The 21,545-nt window shown below is 36.0% G+C and overlaps 1 protein-coding gene across 1 annotated transcript; it reads left to right on the forward strand.

Moving 5' to 3' along the window:
* Nucleotides 1-457: 457 nt before the first annotated feature.
* Nucleotides 458-16,170, forward strand: LOC107900609 (E3 ubiquitin-protein ligase UPL2). Its single transcript, XM_016826273.2, has 17 exons — nt 458-826; nt 999-1,122; nt 2,882-2,977; nt 3,055-3,261; nt 3,393-9,978; nt 10,115-11,208; nt 11,297-11,602; nt 11,682-11,886; nt 12,124-12,377; nt 12,464-12,759; nt 12,988-14,113; nt 14,198-14,344; nt 14,505-14,585; nt 14,676-14,901; nt 14,995-15,134; nt 15,631-15,737; nt 15,870-16,170. The coding sequence occupies exons 2-17, from the start codon at nt 1,027-1,029 to the stop codon at nt 15,970-15,972; spliced, it is 11,070 nt and encodes a 3,689-aa protein (XP_016681762.2). The 5' UTR covers nt 458-826; nt 999-1,026; the 3' UTR covers nt 15,973-16,170.
* Nucleotides 16,171-21,545: the final 5,375 nt, after the last annotated feature.

A 21,545-nucleotide genomic window follows, 5' to 3' on the forward strand; every position in this document is an offset into this window, starting at 1 on the left:
GATGGCCAGTGTTGGAGATCGAAGAAGAAAACTGTTTGAATTTTGGTTTGCAAATTTGTGATGTTCAAAGCTATTTCATGAAAATAATTGAACTACATAAGAGAAAAGAGCAGTAAGAGCTTTTGATTGGTGCAGACATTTTAAGCAGATAATGACATAAAATAGTGATTTTAATATCTTAGTGACTTAAATGAAAAATTTTAAATAGTTCAATGACCATTTTATAATTTTTTAAAGTTGAATGACTAAAAGATAAACTTACTAATAATTTATTAATACAGTTGAAAAGAATTTATTAATATTTGTTGTAAAATAAAAGACATAAAGGAAAAACAAAGAGGGAGTAGAAAGAAAAGAAAGACAAAAAATAGTATGCAAAATAAAAAAGAGTAAAATAGAAGGGTCAGAAAGCAAAAATTTTGTTACAAAAATGCCCCCTCTGTCACATTGTAGCATCAAAGCACTGTGTGTGTCAGCTGCTCGCTTTACTATCTCACTAAAACTTTTACATATTTACATTCCAATCCTTTTACTATTTCTTTCCTTTCAATTTACCCCTCAGAGACCCTAAATTTTTCCTTTTTTCTCTGATCCCTTGGCCTTCATTTTCTTCTTATACAAACACCATGTAAAGTCACCCACAAAATCAAAACACCCAAAGCCTCCGCCCCTCTTATATTTCTTCGCTCTTTTTTAGCTCTTGGGGTTTTCTCTCTCGCTCTTTTTTATCGTTATCTTCGAAAATCTCTAACAAATTTTATTGAATTTCATGCTTTATAATATAGATGTATAAGCATCCATCGCTCTTCTTCATCTCCTTTTTCAGGTCTCCTCTCTCGCTCTCTCTTTTGGACTGTTAATTTTTCTATATTTTACGTAACCTAATATCTGATCTGCTTTGAATATTTTGGATTCTGGAACAATATTTGATTTTCGTAGTTTAGGGGTATGATTTTGTGCTTTATTATTTATTTATTTTTCGGGGTGTTCCTTTGTAGTTATTGAAAGTAGAGAAGTAGAGGTGAGATGGCGAATATAAGATCGACTTTGCCTTCTAGGCTTCGCCAGCTTTTGTCCGGTGAAACCACCATCAGTCCTTCTATCAAACTCGACTCTGAGCCGGTAAGTTATTATTATTGTTATTTTGTTTTGAATTTTTACTTGTTTAAAATTTCCGGAGAAAATGCTTTCTGATTAGGGTTTATCAGAATCTAGCACTGTTTGGCGAACCTATTAGGGTTTTAAATTATTACTCCTTTGTCGTAGTGATTTAGCATTTTAGTGTTGTGCTAGTTTCTTCATGTTTCCTCTGTTAAGTTTTGGTCCTTTGGTTGTTATAGACTGTTTGGCTGATTATGCGATTCTACTGATTGCTTCTCCTCTATTGCACGGACCCGAGAATATTAGACACTCACATGATTACAGGAGAAAAAAACTAAAACACGAATACTTCAAAATCTTTGTAATATGAATTATTATCAAAATGTGTAAAAGCATAAAGTTGAGCTAACAGGATGATGCACATCTACTCTTGAGGCCCTTATTTGAAATAAGCCTTCAGTATTTACAAATATTTTTCTAACAATTAGTGCAATGGTTTGGAGATGGTTATAATATTGCACAATGTTGAGCTGACAGGATGATGCACATTTACTATTGAAGATCTTTCACTTTAAGTAAGATGTGGTGATTTTAACTTAAAAAAGTTATTTAAAAAAAAAGAAATTAATATTGAATTAGAAAACTTTAGCATGTACTTTGCTCGGACAGTCTTCATATGATGTGATGATTTTTTTCACTATGCATATTTTTTCTTTTTGGGAAAAACTATGTTAGTAAATTGTGAATTTTGTATTATTTTTTCCTAGGTATGAAGTCTTATTCATGGTTTTAAGCTTACTTTCTTGTTCTTAGTATTGTTTTTGTCAATATATGTATGGATTTATTTGTTTGAGGTTAGAGAGAACAGTTTGTTTTATTCCATTGAATGCTTTCTAAGCCAATTTTAAGAGTTCTTAGACAATTTAAATTGATGAATGCCAGTTATTTGGCAACCTTTAATTTTTATAATATTTTATTATTGTGTGGTTTAGTGCTGGTGTTTGTGATTGAATGTAATTTGTTGTTCTGATATCTTTTTATTCTGGTATTGAACTATAAGTGTATATAGGTGCTATCAAAATGGATTTGATAGATATGTATATGCATGCATTCTTTATTCGAAGATGTTAATTGATATTATCAGATTTTACAATCAATTTCAGTTAGGTTTTTGCTTGGTATGCTTTAGACCTTTGATGAAGTGCTTCTTATCTTCTTGATAGTATACATTTTCTGTTGCCACATGAGTGTTAGAAGAATTATATATTTTCTTTTATCATTTTGCGTGTGAAACATTCGAATGCATTTCATAAGAAGGCAATTAAGCAACAGATATTTTATTGTTAACAGTGTGTTAAGAATAATCACGAACCACCAGTTAGTCAAGATATAAAAAGCTTTTTATGCAATGAGTAAATGGTATTTTTTGAGTTTCCTTGACATTAAGTATTTCCATCTGTTTACTTCACATAAAGCTTCAACTTTCTCTTTAGTTTTATGCTTGAAAGTAAGGGTATTACCCCTCCCCTTTCCATGCATTATTTATTTTATTACTCATTCATACCCCTACAGTCCTTTAGGGAATATTGACCCTACACTATATATGCATATGATTTGGGGAACATATGTATTCATGGCGCTTTATATAATGGTTGCTATTAAACTTGGTTAAATAGAATATATACTGGCTTCTATGAGCTTGTCTGAATTGCTTAGAAAGCTGCCTTATTTTCTTTCTTTATTTTTGGGAAATAAATTTTATATGTACTGTCGCTTGCAGCCTCCTCAAATTAAAGCATTCATTGATAAAGTGATCCAGAGTCCATTACAGGATATAGCAATACCTCTTTCAGGCTTTCGATGGGAGTACAGTAAGGTGATTTTGTATATTGGTTTCTCTTGTTTATACATCTCTTTTTTGAGTTCCTCACTCACTTGTTGCTTTTAACTCAGGGGAATTTTCATCATTGGAGGCCACTGTTTCTTCATTTTGATACATATTTCAAGACTTACTTGTCTTGTAGGAATGATCTTCTACTGTCAGATAAAATTCTAGAAGATGATAGTCCAGTTCCGAAGCAAGCAGTTCTTCAAATACTACGAGTAATGCAAACAATCTTGGAGAATTGCCACAACAAAAGTTCATTTGATGGCTTGGAGGTATGTTGACATGGTGTCAGAAATCATTCTTTTAACTACAGTGACTTGCAAACTTGTAAATTTATGGGGATCCTCTATCTATGTCTTCCAATGTTATTTTATCTAATACAACTCTGTCATTCTCCTTTCAGAATTTCAAGCTTCTACTTTCATCCACTGATCCTGAAATTCTTATAGCTACACTGGAGACTCTTTTTGCACTTGTTAAAATAAATCCTTCCAAGGTCCATGGTAGTGGTAAGTTGATTGGATGTGGCTCTGTAAACAGCTATCTGCTGTCTCTTGCTCAGGGATGGGGGAGCAAGGAGGAGGGATTGGGCCTGTATTCATGTGTTTTGGCAAATGAGAGAACACAGGAGGATGGGCTTAGCTTGTTTCCGTCCGACATAGAAAATGAAAATGTTGGTGATAAGTCTCAACACCAGATTGGTTCTAGTCTTTATTTTGAATTGCATGGGCTCAATACTCAAAGCACTGAAGAAAGCGTTGGCAATTCAAGTTCTACTTTGAGAGTCATACACATTCCAGATCTGCATTTGCGGAAGGAGGATGATCTGTTAATAATGAAGCAATGCATTGAGCGGTATAATGTACCACCTGAGCTCCGGTTTTCATTGCTAACAAGAATTAGATATGCACATGCCTTTCGGTCGCCCAGGATATGCAGGCTGTACAGCAGGATTTGCCTTCTTGCATTTATTGTCCTTGTTAAGTCTAATGATGCTAATGATGAGCTGACAGCTTTTTTTGCAAATGAACCGGAGTATACAAGTGAGTTAATCAGGATAGTGCGGTCAGAAGAAACTATTCCAGGAAATATTAGAACTCTTGCAATGCTTGCATTGGGTGCTCAGTTAGCTGCATATTCAGCATCTCATGACCGAGCACGAATTTTGAGTGGATCTAGTATTAGTTTCACTGCTGGGAACCGGATGATCCTGCTGAATGTGCTCCAGAAGGCAGTTTTGTCACTCAAAGGTTCTAGTGATCCATCATCTCTCTCTTTTATTGAGGCCCTTCTTCAGTTCTATCTGCTTCATATCACATCATCATCTGCATCAGGGAGTAATATTCGAGGGTCAGGAATGGTTCCAACCTTTTTACCTCTCTTGGAGGATTCTGACCCGAGTCATATGCATCTTGTCTATTTAGCTGTAAAAGCTCTACAAAAGCTAATGGATTACAGTAGTTCAGCTGTAACATTGCTTAGAGAACTCGGTGGGGTGGAGCTTTTAGCTCAGAGGCTACAAATAGAAGTGCATAGAGTTACTGGTATCTCTGGTGGAAATGATAATTCAATGGTCTATGGTGAATACTCTGGATACAATGATGACCTGTTGCATTCCCAAAAGAGGCTTATAAAGGTACTTTTGAAGGCTCTTGGTTCTGCTACATATGCTCCTGCAAACTCCACTAGACCGCAGAATCCAAATGAAAGTTCACTGCCTGGTACATTGTCACTCATATATGGGAATGCAGATAAATTTGGAGGTGATATATACTACTCTGCTGTGACTGTAATGAGTGAAATTATCCATAAAGACCCAACTTGTCTTCCTGCACTGCTTGATTTGGGTCTTCCAGATGCTTTTTTATCTTCAGTGTTATCTGGGGTACTTCCATCTTCAAAGGCTATAACATGTGTTCCAAATGGCCTTGGTGCCATATGTCTTAATGCCAATGGCTTGGAAGCAGTCAAAGAAACTTCAGCATTGCGATTCCTTGTTGACATCTTTACTAGCAAGAAGTATGTGTTGGTGATGAATGAGGCAATTGTTCCTTTTGCAAATGCAGTTGAAGAGCTTTTGCGCCATGTATCTTCATTGAGGAGCAGTGGTGTTGATATACTTATTGAAATTGTAAATAAAATTGATTCCTTTGGGGACAGTAGTGGTTTCTCTAAGTCATCATCTGTGGAAAAAGTTACTGAGAGTACTGCAATGGAAACTGATTCCGTAGACAAAGGAAATGAAGAGCAGTGTTGTCTGGTTAGTGCAGTGGATTCTGTAAATGAAGGAATCAGTGATGAGCAGTTTCTTCAATTGTGCATTTTGCATCTGATGGTTTTGCTTCATAGAACTACAGAGAATTCCGAAACATGTCGTCTGCTTGTGGAGAAATCAGGAATTGAGGCTCTACTGAAGCTTCTTTTGAGACCCAGTATTGTAAAATCATCTGAGGGGATGTCTATTGCTTTACATAGCACCATGGTTTTTAAGGGGTTCACTCAGCATCACTCTGCTCCTCTTGCTCGTGCCTTTTGTTCTTCTCTTGGTGAACATTTGAAGAAAGCTATGAGTGGATTTGCTGCAGCTTCGGGGTCCTTTTTACTGGATCCTAAGTTGATGCCTGATGATGGAGTCTTTTCTCCCCTTTTCCTTGTTGAGTTCCTTCTATTTCTTGCTGCATCCAAAGATAATCGTTGGGTTAGTGCTTTGCTTGCTGAACTTGGAAATGGCAGCAAAGATGTTCTGGAAGACATTGGTTCTGTCCATCGAGAAATCTTATGGCAGATTGCTCTCCTTGAAGATGCCAAACTAGAAGCAGATGATGATGGTGCTAGTGCTAGTTCTGCTGAGCCTGATTCACAGCAACGGGAATCAAGTGCAAGTGATGCTGAAGAGCAAAGATTGAACTCCTTCAGACGGTTCCTTGATCCATTATTAAGGCGGAGGACGCCAGGATGGAGTATTGAATCCCAGTTCTTTGACCTTGTAAACCTTTACCGTGACCTTGGCCGAGCTGGTGGCTTTCATCAGAGATTGGGTATTGATGGTTCAAACATGCGGTTTGGAGCCAGTCATTCTACTTCACCAAATGCTTCTGGAACGGCCAACAAAAAGGAATATGACAAGCAGAGGTCATACCACACATCTTGCTGTGATATGATGAGGTCACTTTCCTTCCACATTACCCATTTATTTCAAGAGTTGGGAAAAGTGATGTTACTTCCTTCTCATCGTCGGGATGATACAGTTAATGCATCCCCTGCAGCAAAATCTGTTGCTTCTAGTTTTTCCTCTATTGCATTGGGTCACATGAACTTTGGAGGTCATGTAAATTCTTCTGGTTCAGAAGCATCCATATCTACAAAGTGTCGCTACTTCGGTAAGGTTATTGATTTCATTGATAGTGTTCTCCAGGACAGGCCTGATTCTTGTAATGCTATTATGTTAAACTGCTTATATGGATGTGGAGTTGTACAATCAGTTTTGACAACTTTTGAAGCTACCAGTCAATTACTATTTGCTGTTAATAGGGCTCCAGCATCTCCTATGGATATGGATGATGGTAATGTAAAGCAGGATGAAAAGGAAGATGGAGATCATGCATGGATTTATGGTGCATTAGCTAGCTGTGGCAAACTTATGGCCCACCTGGTGGCATCTTCTTTTATTTTGTCCCCATTCACCAAACACCTGCTTGTGCAACCACTTGTAAATGGAGATGTTCCATTCCCAAGGGATGCTGAAACTTTTGTAAAGGTGCTTCAATCTATGGTGCTCAAGGCAGTGCTTCCAGTATGGACTCATCCACAGTTTACTGATTGCAGTTACGATTTCATCACCACATTTATATCTATCATTAGGCACATTTACTCTGGTGTTGAAGTGAAAGATGTTATCAGCAGCAATAGTGCTCGTATTACTAGGCCCCCTCCAAATGAAACAGCTATAGCAACAATTGTTGAGATGGGATTTTCCAGGTCTAGGGCAGAAGAAGCTCTGAGACAAGTTGGATCTAATAGTGTGGAGTTAGCAATGGAGTGGTTATTCTCCCATCCAGAGGAAACCCAGGAGGATGATGAACTTGCTCGTGCACTTGCCATGTCTCTTGGGAACTCTGAAACTGACACAAATGTAGATGTTACAAATGAAAATAGCCAGGAACTTGAAGAAGAGATGGTCCAACTTCCTCCTGTTGAGGAATTGTTGTCAACATGTACAAAGCTGCTTCAGATGAAGGAACCTCTAGCTTTCCCAGTTAGAGATCTCCTTGTATTAATATGCTCCCAAAATGATGGTCAATGTAGGTCCAGTGTCATTTCCTTCCTTCTTGACCAAGTGAGAGATTCTAGTTCTGCTTCTGATGGCCGAAACAATTCTCTGCTCTCTGCCCTTTTCCATGTTCTTGCTTTAATCCTTTATGAGGATGTGGAGACACGGGAAATCGCCTCAAAGACTGGACTGGTAAAACTTGTGACCGATTTACTTTTTGAATGGGACACTGGTTCAGCGGACAAGGAGAAGCGTCAAGCTCCAAAGTGGGTAACAACTGCTTTCCTTGCTCTTGATAGGCTACTTCAGGTGGATCAAAAATTGAATACTGAAATTGTTGAGCAATTGAAAGGGGACAATGTTAGTTGTCAGCAGACATCTGTTAGTATTGATGAAGATAAGAAAAGTAAGTTGCATTGCTCATTTGGATCTGCAAGACATATTGATATTCATGAGCAGAAGAGACTGATAGAGATTGCTTGTAGTTGTATAAGAAACCAGTTTCCATCTGAAACAATGCATGCTGTTCTACAGCTATGTTCTACTCTAACTAGAACCCATTCTATTGCTGTTCATTTTCTTGATGGTGGGGGTGTAAGTTCACTTCTTTTGTTACCCACAAGTAGTCTTTTTCCTGGGTTTGATAATGTTGCTGCTACCATTATCCATCATGTCCTTGAAGATCCTCAAACCTTGCAGCAGGCAATGGAAGCTGAAATAAAGCATAGTCTTTCGGCTATGGCTAACCGGCATTCTAATGGAAGGGTCAGTCCGCGTAATTTCCTTGTCAACCTAAGTTCTGTCATTTCACGTGATCCGGTTATATTTATGCAGTCTGTTAAGTCTGTCTGCCAAGTTGAAATGGTTGGTGACAGACCTTATATTGTTTTGATTAAAGACCGTGACAAAGATAAATTCAAGGAGAAAGAAAAAGATAAGGAGAAAGCATCGGACAAAGATAAAACACCTCAAAGTGATGGAAAGGGTAATCTCTGCAATGTGAACTCAGCAGGTCCAGGGAATGGGCCTGGAAGATTTAATGATTTGAATTCCAAGTCTGTTAAAATGCATAGAAAATATCCTCAAAGCTTTGTAATTGTGATCGAGCTTCTTTTGGATTCAGTTAGTGCATTTGTGCCTCCATTGACAGATGATGTCAAAACAGAGGTGCCTGTTGATGCACCAACATCAACTGATATGGAAATTGATGTTACTGCTAGCAAGGGTAAAGGAAAAGCCATTGCAACTGTGTCTGAGGAGAATGAAGCTTCTGGTCAAGATGCTTCTGCATCACTTGCAAAGATGGTCTTCATCTTGAAACTTTTGTCAGAGATTCTGTTAATGTATGCTTCATCTGTGAATGTGCTCCTCCGAAGAGATGCTGAAATTAGTAGCTGCAGGCTCCCTCATCAAAGGATGTCAACTGGTTTATCCACTTGTGGAATATTTCACCATTTTCTTCACAGTTTTATTCCATATTCCCGGAATTCAAAGAAGGAAAGGAAAATTGATGGTGACTGGAGGCATAAACTTGCAACCAGGGCTAGTCAATTTCTGGTTGCATCTTGTGTGCGTTCAGCAGAGGCCAGGAAGAGAGTATTTACAGAGATTAATTGTATTTTCAATGACTTTGTTGATTCCTGCGAAGGTTTCAAACCTCCAAGCAGTGATATGCAGACTTTTATTGATTTGCTGAATGATATACTAGTTGCTCGTACACCAACTGGTTCATGCATCTCAGCAGAAGCTTCTGCCACTTTTATAGATGTTGGTTTGGTTGCATCACTAACACGCATGCTTGAAGTGCTGGATTTGGATAATCCTGAGTCACCTAAATTTGTAACAGGGCTAATAAAAGCTTTGGAACTTGTAACCAAGGAGCATGTTCATTCTGCTGATTCTTCTGCTATCAAAGGTGAGAATTCTGTCAAACCTGCTGACCAGAATCAGTCTGGGGGAGCAGATAATATTGTTGATGCATCACAGTCCATGGAAATGGTATCTCAGTCCAACCGTGATGCAGTTGCAGCTGACCACATTGAATCTTTCAACACTGTCCAAAATTATGGTGGGTCTGAAGCTGTTACAGATGATATGGAACATGACCAGGATATTGATGGAGGTTTTGCTCATGCTACTGAGGATGATTACATGCAAGAAACTTCTGAGGATGGAAGGGGTCTTGGAAATGGTGTAGACAATCTGGGGATTCATTTTGAAATTCAGCCCCATGAGCAAGAAAACCTTGGTGATGATGAAGATGAGGAGATGTCGGGAGATGAGGGGGATGAAGTGGATGAAGATGACGATGACGAAGATGAGGACCATAATGATTTGGAGGAAGATGATGTACATCACCTGTCTCATCCTGACACAGATCAAGATGATCATGAGATAGATGATGATGAGTTTGATGATGAAGTATTGGAGGAAGATGATGAGGATGATGGTGATGATGAGGGTGGAGTTATTCTAAGGTTAGAGGAGGGTATCAATGGAATGGATGTGTTTGACCAGATTGAAGTCTTAGGCAGAGACCACAGCTTTGCCAGTGAAGCTCTTCATGTAATGCCAGTTGAAGTTTTTGGTTCTAGACGTCATGAACGTACCACATCCATTTACAGTCCCCTGGGGCGCAGTGGAGAGAATTCAGGGCCTTCAACTCATCCTCTTTTAGTGGGACCTTCATCACTGCACTCAGCATCTACAAGGCTGTCAGGTTGTTCTTTTCTGTATTTTTAATAATATGTATACTTTTTGTAATTTACAGCTTAATGCTTACTAAGATTGTAGTTCTATATGCATCTCTATTTTTAACAACCCTCCACCCCTCTCTCTATTTTGGTCCTCTTCAGAAAATGCCCGTGATATGATTATTTCAAATAGAAACTCAAACAGCACATCATCACGGTTGGATACTATTTTCCGGTCTTTGAGGAATGGGCGTCATAGCCATCGTTTGAACTTGTGGGTTGATGAGAGCCAGCAAAGCAGTGGGTCTAGTACAGCTACGGTACCACAAGGCCTTGAAGAGCTACTTGTTTCCCAACTCAGGCGACCTGTCCCTGAGAAATCTTCTGATCACAACACATCAACCGTGGAACCTCAGACCCATGGTGAAGGTAGCCAGTTACAGGGATCAGGGCCTGGTGCAACACCCGAGATTCCAGTAGTAAACAGTGGAAATAATGAAAATGCTAATGTGCTTCCATCTTCTGCAGCAACTGATAGCTCTCTCAATGCTGATGGGAGACCTGCAGTTACTGATTCTCTGCAAGGAACAGATGCATCAAACATACATCAACAATCTGTTGAAATGCAATTTGAGCAGAATGATGCAGCTGTTCGTGTTATTGAAGCAGTGAGCCAAGAAAGTAGTGGTAGTGGGGCCACTTTAGGGGAAAGCCTTCGAAGCCTAGATGTTGAAATTGGAAGTGCAGATGGCCTTGATGATGGTGGAGAAAGGCAAGGTTCTTCAGACAGAATATCTGATCCACAGGCTGCACGTGCAAGAAGAACAAATGTGGCTTTTGGGAATTCAACAGCTGTTGGTGGGAGAGATGTACCTCTTCATAGTGTTACTGAGGTTTCAGAGAATTCTAGTCGAGAAGCAGAGCAAGATAGCACCACTGCTGAGCAGCAGATGAATAGTGATGGTGGTTCTGGATCAATTGATCCTGCATTTTTAGATGCTCTCCCAGAGGAGTTGCGTACTGAAGTTCTTTCCGCTCAGCAGGGTCCAGTGGCTCAGCCTTCAAATGCTGAAGAACAGAATTCTGGGGATATCGATCCAGAATTTCTTGCTGCTCTTCCCCCAGACATCCGAGCTGAAGTCCTTGCACAACAGCAAGCTCAAAGGCTTCATCAATCTCAAGAACTTGAAGGTCAACCAGTTGAAATGGACACGGTCTCAATAATTGCCACATTTCCTTCTGATTTACGAGAAGAGGTATGGTTTTTGTTATAATGTGGTTTAATTTTTAAGTGCAAGTTAAAGATGTCTAAACATTTTTCATCATGTTATTTTTTATCCTCAGGTTCTATTAACATCATCTGATGCTATTCTTGCTAATCTCACCCCTGCCCTTGTTGCGGAGGCAAACATGTTACGTGAGAGATTTGCACATCGCTATCATAACCGTAACTTGTTTGGGATGTACCCTAGGAATCGCAGAGGTGAATCTTCTAGGAGAGGTGAAGGTATTGGATCCAGCTTGGACAGGATGGGGGGAAGTATAGTGTCACGCAGATCTGTTTCTGCTAAGCTAATTGAAGCGGAAGGTACCCCTTTAATTGGCCGTGAAGCTCTTCAAGCAATGGTTCGATTACTTCGCATGGTTCAGGTGCTCTCTTCGGTTAATTTTCTCTTTTGATATTTATCCTCTATTTTGATTTACGCGCTGAACATTGTTTATCGTGCAGCCACTGTATAAAGGTTCATTGCAGAAGCTTCTTTTGAATTTATGTGCTCATAACGAAACCAGAACAGCGTTAGTTAAAATCTTGATGGACATGCTGACGCTTGATACAAGAAAGCCTGTCAGTTACCCAAATGCAATTGAACCACCATACAGGCTTTATGGTTGCCAGAATAATGTTATGTATTCTCGTCCTCAATATTTTGATGGTGAGATACTATGCACATAAACACAAGTTCTTGACCCTTGGTGATTCAATGCGGCATGCCATCAGAACATTTTCATTTTTCTCCATCTTTTGGATACTTTATTTTTTTGTTTGTGGCTCTTTTACATATTATTCATGAGTTTAATATCTGGAGAAGTTTTGTGGTTTTTTCATGATTTAACTTCTTAGTATTTGGGTTCTGAGTGGTTTCTATTATCTTATCCTTTTCCCGTTGCAGGAGTTCCTCCTCTGGTGTCTAGGCGAGTTCTTGAAACTCTCACTTACTTGACTCGAAATCATCCGTATGTTGCTAAGATCTTACTCCAGTTTAGATTGCCGTCTCCTACCCTACAAGAGCTAAGAAATAGTGATCAGACACGTGGAAAGGCTTTGATGAATGAGGAGCAGCAGGAAGGATACATTTCCATAGTATTGCTTTTGAGCCTTCTCAATCAACCCCTGTACTTGAGAAGTATAGCGCATCTAGAGCAGGTGATAAGTTATGACCCTATTCTCGAGAAATTAAGCAATTTTATATTGTTATGTTCATTATTTTCTCATTTATGATTTTGCTTCAGTTGCTTAACTTGCTGGATGTCATCATTGACCATGCGGAAAGAAAGCCTCTTTCATCTGAGAAATCGAAGGCATCTTCCACTGAACAAAAACCTGCTTTGCAAATTTCAATGTCTGATGCTGACATCAATGCTGAGAATCATGATGCTCTTGAGGTTTCTGAGTCACCCTTAAAGACCGTGGACTCTTCCACAGCATCAACGTCTGATGGAAGTAATGAATGTGATGCTCAGAGTGTACTTGCCAATCTGCCACGAACGGAGCTCCGACTTTTATGTTCCTTGCTTGCACGGGAAGGGTAAGTGATATGTCCTTTCTTGTTCAGAAGTCTCTTCTCTGTATCTCTTATGTATCATTTGAAGAAAAGTTGTGTAACTTGTGGCTTGAACCAACGGCCCCCCCCCTAAAGAATGGATTTTGCAGCTTGCTCCTCCTATCAAATGATTTTTATCTTTATTTTTCTATCTTGAATATGATTCAGTGCTTCTTTCCATTTGCTTGGGCTCATGTTATGTTTCCTGTCCAGTTTGTCAGATAATGCATATAGTCTGGTGGCAGAGGTAATGAAAAAGTTGGTTGCTATTGCTCCAAGCCATTGTCGTCTTTTTATTTCTGAGCTGGCAGATGCTGTACAAAATTTGATTAGATCTGCCATGGATGAGTTAAAATTGTTCGGTGAAGCTGTGAAATCTCTACTAAGCACAACTTCTTCTGATGGAGCTGCCATTTTAAGGGTTTTACAGGCACTAAGTTCTCTTGTGACCTCAATAACTGAGAAAGAGAAGGATCTGCAGCTGCTTCCTGAAACAGAGCGATCTTCTGCTCTTTCTCAGGTGTGGGGCATCAATACAGCCTTGGAACCTTTGTGGATAGAGTTGAGCATTTGCATAAGCAAAATAGAGAGCTATTCAGATTCTGCACCAGATTTATTAGCTCCATCCAGCACATCCACATCAAGACAATCTGGTTTAACACCACCCCTACCTGCAGGCACTCAGAACATCTTACCATATATAGAATCTTTCTTTGTGATGTGCGAGAAGTTACATCCTGCACAACCGGGTTCTGTTAATGATTTTGGCATGGCTGCGCTTTCTGATGTTGAGGATGCCGGCACCCCATCTGCCGGCCAGCAGAAAAATGCTTCTTCTGTCTCAAAATTTGATGAAAAACATGTTGCCTTTGTAAAGTTCTCAGAGAAGCATAGGAAGTTGTTAAATGCTTTTATCCGCCAGAATCCTGGCCTCCTTGAGAAGTCATTTTCACTCATGCTGAAGGTTCCCCGCTTTGTCGATTTTGATAATAAACGTGCTCACTTCAGGTCCAAAATAAAGCATCAACAACATGATCATCATCACAGTCCTCTAAGAATATCGGTTAGAAGAGCTTACATACTTGAGGATTCTTATAACCAACTACGTTTGCGATCAACTCAAGATTTGAAGGGGAGGTTGACTGTTCACTTCCAAGGAGAGGAAGGTATTGATGCTGGCGGGCTTACAAGGGAATGGTATCAGCTGTTGTCCAGAGTTATATTTGACAAAGGAGCATTGCTTTTCACTACAGTGGGGAATGAGTCAACATTCCAGCCTAATCCCAACTCAGTCTACCAAACTGAACATCTTTCATACTTCAAATTTGTTGGACGAGTTGTTAGTATCTTCTCTAGTTTCCTATTGGATTGACACTTTTTTTTTCCTTTCACTTTTTACTCCTTTCTAACTGAAATTTTCCAGGTTGGCAAAGCACTTTTTGATGGGCAACTCTTGGATGTCCACTTCACTAGATCTTTCTACAAGCATATCTTGGGGGCCAAAGTTACTTATCATGACATTGAAGCAATTGATCCTGATTACTTCAAAAACCTGAAGTGGATGCTTGAGGTCTGCCATATGTTAAATTTCCATATTTTTTTTCCCTTTTATCTTACATGGACATCGAGCAATTGAGTTTGTTAGTTTGCTGGCATTTACCTTTCATTGTTCATCAGAAGGAATCTTGTGTTCTATTTTTCTTATTTTTTTCCCTTGTCTGTACTTTCAGAATGATATCAGTGATGTTCTCGACCTTACATTTAGCATTGATGCTGATGAGGAGAAGCTAATATTGTATGAAAGGACGCAGGTACTAATTTTTCATTGGTATTTTCATGAAGCCCTTTGTGCAAAAACATTTTCTCAGTGATGAATCCTGCTTTTACCAAATACGATACAGGTGACTGACTATGAACTGATTCCTGGTGGTCGGAACATTAAAGTTACTGAGGAGAACAAACACCAGTACGTTGATTTAATTGCTGAGCATCGTTTGACAACTGCTATTCGTCCTCAGATAAATGCATTTTTGGAAGGATTCAATGAATTAATTCCTAGGGAATTAATATCTATTTTTAATGACAAGGAGCTGGAGTTACTGATAAGTGGTCTACCAGAAATAGATAGTAAGTGTTGTAAACCAATTAAGTTAATGTTAGAGTTCTTTATTTTGCTACCATCTTCCATAGTTGACCTGAATTTTGATATATCTCTCCTAGTGGATGATATGAGGGCAAATACCGAGTACTCTGGTTTTAGTGCTGCATCACCTGTTATACAGTGGTTTTGGGAGGTTGTCCAAGGGTTCAGTAAGGAGGATAAAGCTCGGCTTCTACAGTTTGTGACTGGTACCTCAAAGGTAATTCAACACCTGAAATTGTAGTTAAACCTCAAGGTTGACTATTTAATGCTTGAATTGAGATTTAAATATTGAAATCATGACCTGTTTATTTCTTTCAAGTATGTAGAGATATAGCAGAGATCTATTTTAGTTAATAAAATAACCATGGTTGTCAAAATTGGATCGGATTGGCCGGTTGAAACAAGAATCGGTGGTAAAACCAGTACCCTAAAACTGGAGGAGGATTGAACCAGTACGAAACCGGTTGAACTGGATAATCATTGCATTTAAGCTAGTTTAAATATTTAATTTTGTTATAATTTATAAAATGAATGTTTATGTTATTTGTGTTAATTAATTTTCCTTTTATTTTTATTGAAAATTTTTATTTTGTAATGGTCAGGTTGAACTGGGAACTGGTGGTCTGACCAGTAAAATTACCGGTTCTTATAACATTGAAAAGAACACTATTGTTTCATAATGGGTTTCTAATTCAGTCTTCGTAATTTCGCAGGTGCCTTTAGAAGGTTTTAGTGCACTTCAAGGAATTTCAGGTTCACAGAAGTTCCAGATACAGAAAGCATATGGCAGCCCTGATCACTTGCCTTCTGCTCATACCTGGTAATTCGTCCAGTCATCTCTATCATATTCCCCCCCCCCACTCCATGATTTCTTTGTTTTTTGGGTATTCTTCCCTTTACTTAGACCTTTAAGGTCCTTGTTATTAACAAGCATTTATTTGTGATAATGCAGTTTCAATCAATTGGATTTACCCGAGTATCCATCGAAGGAACATCTAGAAGAGAGGTTGCTGCTTGCAATTCACGAAGCCAATGAAGGGTTCGGATTTGGTTAAGGTTCAAAGTGGTAATCAGAGTTATGGTGTAGATAAAGATATATAAATGCACATCTGAACCGGGATTGGTATCTTGTTATGGGGGGTATAAGAGGACTTGGAACCGACTTCTGAAGTGATACATCATGTTTATATACTTACTGTACAGTCGCAAATTGACTATTCAGAATGACTCTGGCAGTTTTAAATTTGCCATCATATCTTCCTTGATTTATCCGTCTTTCAGGTTTTGCCTTCCCTCTGGCAGTTTTAAATTGACTATTGTGATATCTGCCGCGCCAGACTAGTAGATTTTGTTAGCTCTGGTATAAATGTGAAAAACCAACTCAATTGATCTAAACTTGAATTTGACCCGATCTGTATTTGAATTAAAAAACCGAACTTGAAAATAAATTTTATCTTGGAAGTTGTGCCCTAAGTGATTTGAAGTCGAAACAATTCAGTGTGCATTGGGTTCAAGTAATTTTACATTTTACATTAATAAGATGACTCAAGGTTTTTGATAATTTTATCCTAATTTTTAAATATTTTGATTCATTTTATATAATATTAAATTAACGATAATTAGCATATTAAATAGAGTAAGGATAATCGTAGATTGGCGATTCGATTGATTGATGTAGAACAAGATTACGGGCTGGCAGTTGTTACTGATTTTCAGACTTTGATAAGTTGAGAGAATGAACTAATGTTATCTTCGTTTTTACCCGTACTGCTTCAAACTTGAAAATGGTTACTTTTTTTCATGTAAAAGATAATTTTATGAGAGTTTCCGTTCATTTTTAAAATCTTAAAATGGCCTTTAGTTAATCACCTTAAATGACCATGTTCTAATTCAAATGGGCAACCCATTATGATGGATACGAATTTTTATTTATTTATTTATTTATCAAGATTCATACTTTATCCACTTATCGCGGCTTCATTTTAATTCGCTATCAATACAATTATGTTTTAAACTTGTACTTCTATTAAGAATTTTGGTTTTAAAAATTAAAATTAATGTAATCTCCATGAGACACTAAGTCATAGAAGTGATTATATGGACATGCCTGTAATCTTATATATCTTTGTGTATGCTTTCATGAAATGAAGTACTAGGTATTAATTACTAATTCAAATTATTAGTTAATCTCACTCAATTAGACATATTTCGCAATTCAACTAACGTATCGTGTTTTATCAATCTTATAGATCTAGCATGCTCATTAAATATATCCCTAGAAATTGGTTTCATAAACGGATTTGTAATCAATTTTTTGTGTAATTATGTTCTGCGTAAAATTTTACTTGAAAGGAAATGGTCCTTGCGTTACGTGCCTAGAGAGACTAATCAGATAGCAGATGCTTTAGCAAAAATAACTCTATCAAGTGATGAAGTATTGCATATGTTTGAGGAACCCCCGATGAAGATTAAGAGATTTTGAAAGAAACTTTTTCTTCGGATAAATCAATTATGAATATTTCTATGTAATCTTTTGTTTTATTTAAAAAAAAAACTTGATATTTGGTTCTAGAATAACATTTGAAATATTTAGTGAATGCAATCACAAATTCACTATCACTCTTCATGCATATTTTTAATCTCATGATTCGAGAATCTTTCAAGCCAAATAGCCTTTTAGCACTACAATTGAAATTGCCACAAACTCAACTTTCGTTTTGGACAATGCAATATAAGTTTGGTTTTTGTTAGCCTAGGATATTGCACCATTATTTAAGAAGAAGCATCCAAATTCTGGTTTTCTTCCATTCAAATTTGCTCCCCAATCGTCGTTCATATACCTATCAGATTCTTGTCTCATCCTTATTAGCATAATGAATAACCCATGGTGCTTTTGAGATATCTTAGTATTCTTTTAACTGTTTTTTAATGGATTTTAATCTTGAATCGATTCATATCTACTCACTAATCTTACAACACGACAGATATCAAACTTTGCATACATTCTTACATACATGAGCCCTACTACTACATTGGTTTAAGAAACTTTCTCCATTTCAGAATTTCATTAGTTTTGGGACATATTCTTGTGCTTAAGCCTTTGCCTCTTGCAACAGAAGTATTAATTGACTTGCAGTCTTGCATTCTAAATCATTTAAGGATTTTCTTAACTTATAGAGCTATTAGGCTCTTAGAACAATATTAAGTGAGTGTTACTCGCAAAATGTAAGATGTTCTGCCTTTCATTTCAAAATTTAAAGATAGACTTTTTTTTTACCATTACAATATACTCTTTACCATTTCCAGCCAACAATATGTCATCCACATAAATTGATAAAATTACAAATTTGTCATTGTCTCTTTTAATATACATACCGTGATCTTCATCAATTATAATAAAATTATACGAAATGATTGCTTTATGGAATCTAATATATCATTGTCTAAAATTTTGTTTAATACCTACACACTTTTATTATATCTATTTGATGTAATTCCAAATCTCACAATAGGAAAAAAACCTCTGTAAAGTCAATTCCCTTTTGTTGAGTATACGTTACAAATCATTCCGATTATCCTTTTAGATTTTTCGTTAATTTTGAGAACCTATTTGTTTCCAATCACTTTACATCCCTTGGGTAGATCAAATGATACCCAAACGTTTATTTTTATCTCAATAACTCTATTTTTTCCTCCATTGTCTTCATACACTTATCTTTTACATTAGAAGAGAGAGCTTCTGACATATTTTTAGGTTCTTCATCTTGTAGATTAATCATGAAAGTTTTTCCCTTTATGTCAAAATGACATCAAGGGACATTTTAACGATTATTATACCTAAATTGTGGTTCTTGCGAAAGAAATTCAACATCTCTTGTTGAATTTCCACTTTGATGAGATACCATCTTTACATTTTCAAGAATGTGTAACAATGGATTTGAACTAATAAAATCATTAGGATCTTTTATCTCATAGAGAGAAATATCTGTTTTAATCTCACCACTACTAGAAAAATTGATTTCTAGAAATGTGGTGTCTTGAAACTCAGATTCGATGACACGACCACTTTTTTATTCACCTATAAAGACACCTCTTGAATGTTTAGAATATTTTACAATATACTCCTTTTACCTCTTAGACCTAACTTGTCATATTGATGAGTAGGCTAATGTACCTAAGCAACACAATCCCAAGGCCTTAGATTACTATGATTAGATTTCCTACCTGTCCATAATTCATAGGGAGTGGATCCAATAGATTTACAGAGTACTCTATTTAATACATAATTAACTGTCAATAGTGCATCGACTTAAAAGGTGCTAGGAAAATTTCTTCAGCCATCATGGACCTGATCATTTTCTGAAATGTTCTATTTTGTCAGATCACTACACCATTTTATTATAGAATTTTTGGAATGATTAACTACCTATCTCGTCTGTTTTTTTTCATCACATAAGTTGCTAAATTAATAAGACAAATATTCATGTCCTCAGTCAATTTTTAATGCTTTTAACATTTTTATCTTATTGACTTTCCACTAAAATAACATATTTTCAAAAGCAGTCTAATGTTTCGGATTTGTTAGAAATCATATAGGCAAAATTGATGTAAAGTTATCTATAAAAGTGATAGAAATATACTCCACTTCGTGCCCTAACATTCATTAGGCAACAAATATATATATTGTTTCCAACTAGATAATTTGCACATATAATTAGGTTAACTTTTTCGATAGTGCCTAACAATCCCCCTTTAACTAACCTATGCATTCTATGTTGTCCTATAACAATTTAGCATGCCAACGTTTAGAAAATGTAATTATTGAATAACTATAATTATTAATGTTACAGGCCCCGACCCCCCTAAAATGTAAAATTACTATTTAGGCCTTTAAAATTTTTAAAAAATTTAAATTAATAAACTTTGGCCTCCCCTAAAATTATAAAAATTTGATTTAATCCTTTAAAAATTATAAAGACATAGACTATAAAAAATTAAAATTTCATCCGCCATCTTAAAAAATTATTCTGGCTTCGCCCTGTTGCTACATGATGAGTAGTCAATAGCCAATATAATGAAACCATTCAACAAATATCCAAATCCTTAATAAATTTGTTCCAAAAACAAATATTTAAGAATAAATATAAAATTCCATCTTACCTTAGCAGTAAATATCACCTACGACGAGGCAAAAAGAATCATGTAATAAATTTATAAAAAGAAAAATATAAAAAGCAAATACGGCTTTAGTTGAAATGTTTAAGTTGTGACAGTGAAAATTATAATGGTTTGTGTTTAAATATCATGATTCTCATTATAAGTATGCAATTTATTAAAATATAAAAAGATATAAATACACTAAAAATAATATTTGTTCTTTTGTAAAAACGAATTAGTTTTTAGTAATTTCACAACTGAGTTGAGACCCGATTAAGGGTGACACCAACTCAGTCAAATGTTCTATATAGTATATATTATTTAAATAATAAAAAAATAATTTTAATGCAAATAATAAATAACAAAAAATACTTTTTATTTAATGGCATAGCTTTTAATATAAAATTAAGAGGTTAAATTGATAAAAAAAATGGTTTAAAAGTTCAACCTTTAATATTTATAGTATATTTTTAAAAATAAAAATCTATATAAATAAGTTTTTTATAGGTTCAACAGAAAAAAAAAAAACCCTTTTAATATAATTCTGCATCAATTTCATAATTTGATGCTTTCTCACAAACAAAATCCAATCCCCACGGAAGAGTGAATGTCTGATTTGGCTCCAATCCGTTGCTTATTTATTATTTAATGTATATTTAATTATTATTCATAAATTAGTTTTCACATTCAATGCTTTATTTTTAAATCATGATAATTATTATATTAAATATTAATAAAAAAACATAATAGAATTATCTCATAAATGTCATCACTATACTCGAAAGTTCAGGGCATAGGATTTAAAAAAAAAAAATTTTTTCATTAGTATTGAGAGAAAATTTAATTTAGGCATAAATAATCGAATTTGAAATTAAATTAATTTTTTATACTAAATAAAATGAATTTAATTGTTACTTGTTTAATTAGTATTATTGGTAGTGCAACATTTTGGATGATATGTGGATTTGAATGTCTTAAAGGCATAATATCGAGGGTTACAAGTAATTTTAATAATTGTTAAAGTACTTGAAAGGTCTTTGTATTATAAGGATTTGATCAAATTAATTTATCTATTATTAAATGGATCAATTTAGTAAGTCCAAATTGTAATAATGTTAACATTTACTATACAAATGTTTTGACAATTATTGTTTTCAATCGACTTTAATACAAAATAAAAGATTTCATTTTAAGAACTATAAAAACTTTAAAAATATTACCTCTGTTTAACTGTAAATATTAACTCTAATCCAATTTAGCCTTATTTATTTAACAGGGACTAACTTAATTTATTTAACAGTAGAGAAACTAATTTGATCAGGCCCTTATAATAGAGGGAACTTTCAAATACTTTCACCTTTTAATAATTGTATAAAAAATAAGATTAATTTAGTAAAATTCAAATTCAATTCTTAAAACTTAAAATAAGATTTAGCTTAAATCTACTTAGTTCAAAATTCATTTAAAACAC

The sequence above is a fragment of the Gossypium hirsutum genome, chromosome D05, assembly GCF_007990345.1.
Source record: "Gossypium hirsutum isolate 1008001.06 chromosome D05, Gossypium_hirsutum_v2.1, whole genome shotgun sequence".
Classification (NCBI taxonomy): Eukaryota; Viridiplantae; Streptophyta; class Magnoliopsida; order Malvales; family Malvaceae; genus Gossypium; species Gossypium hirsutum.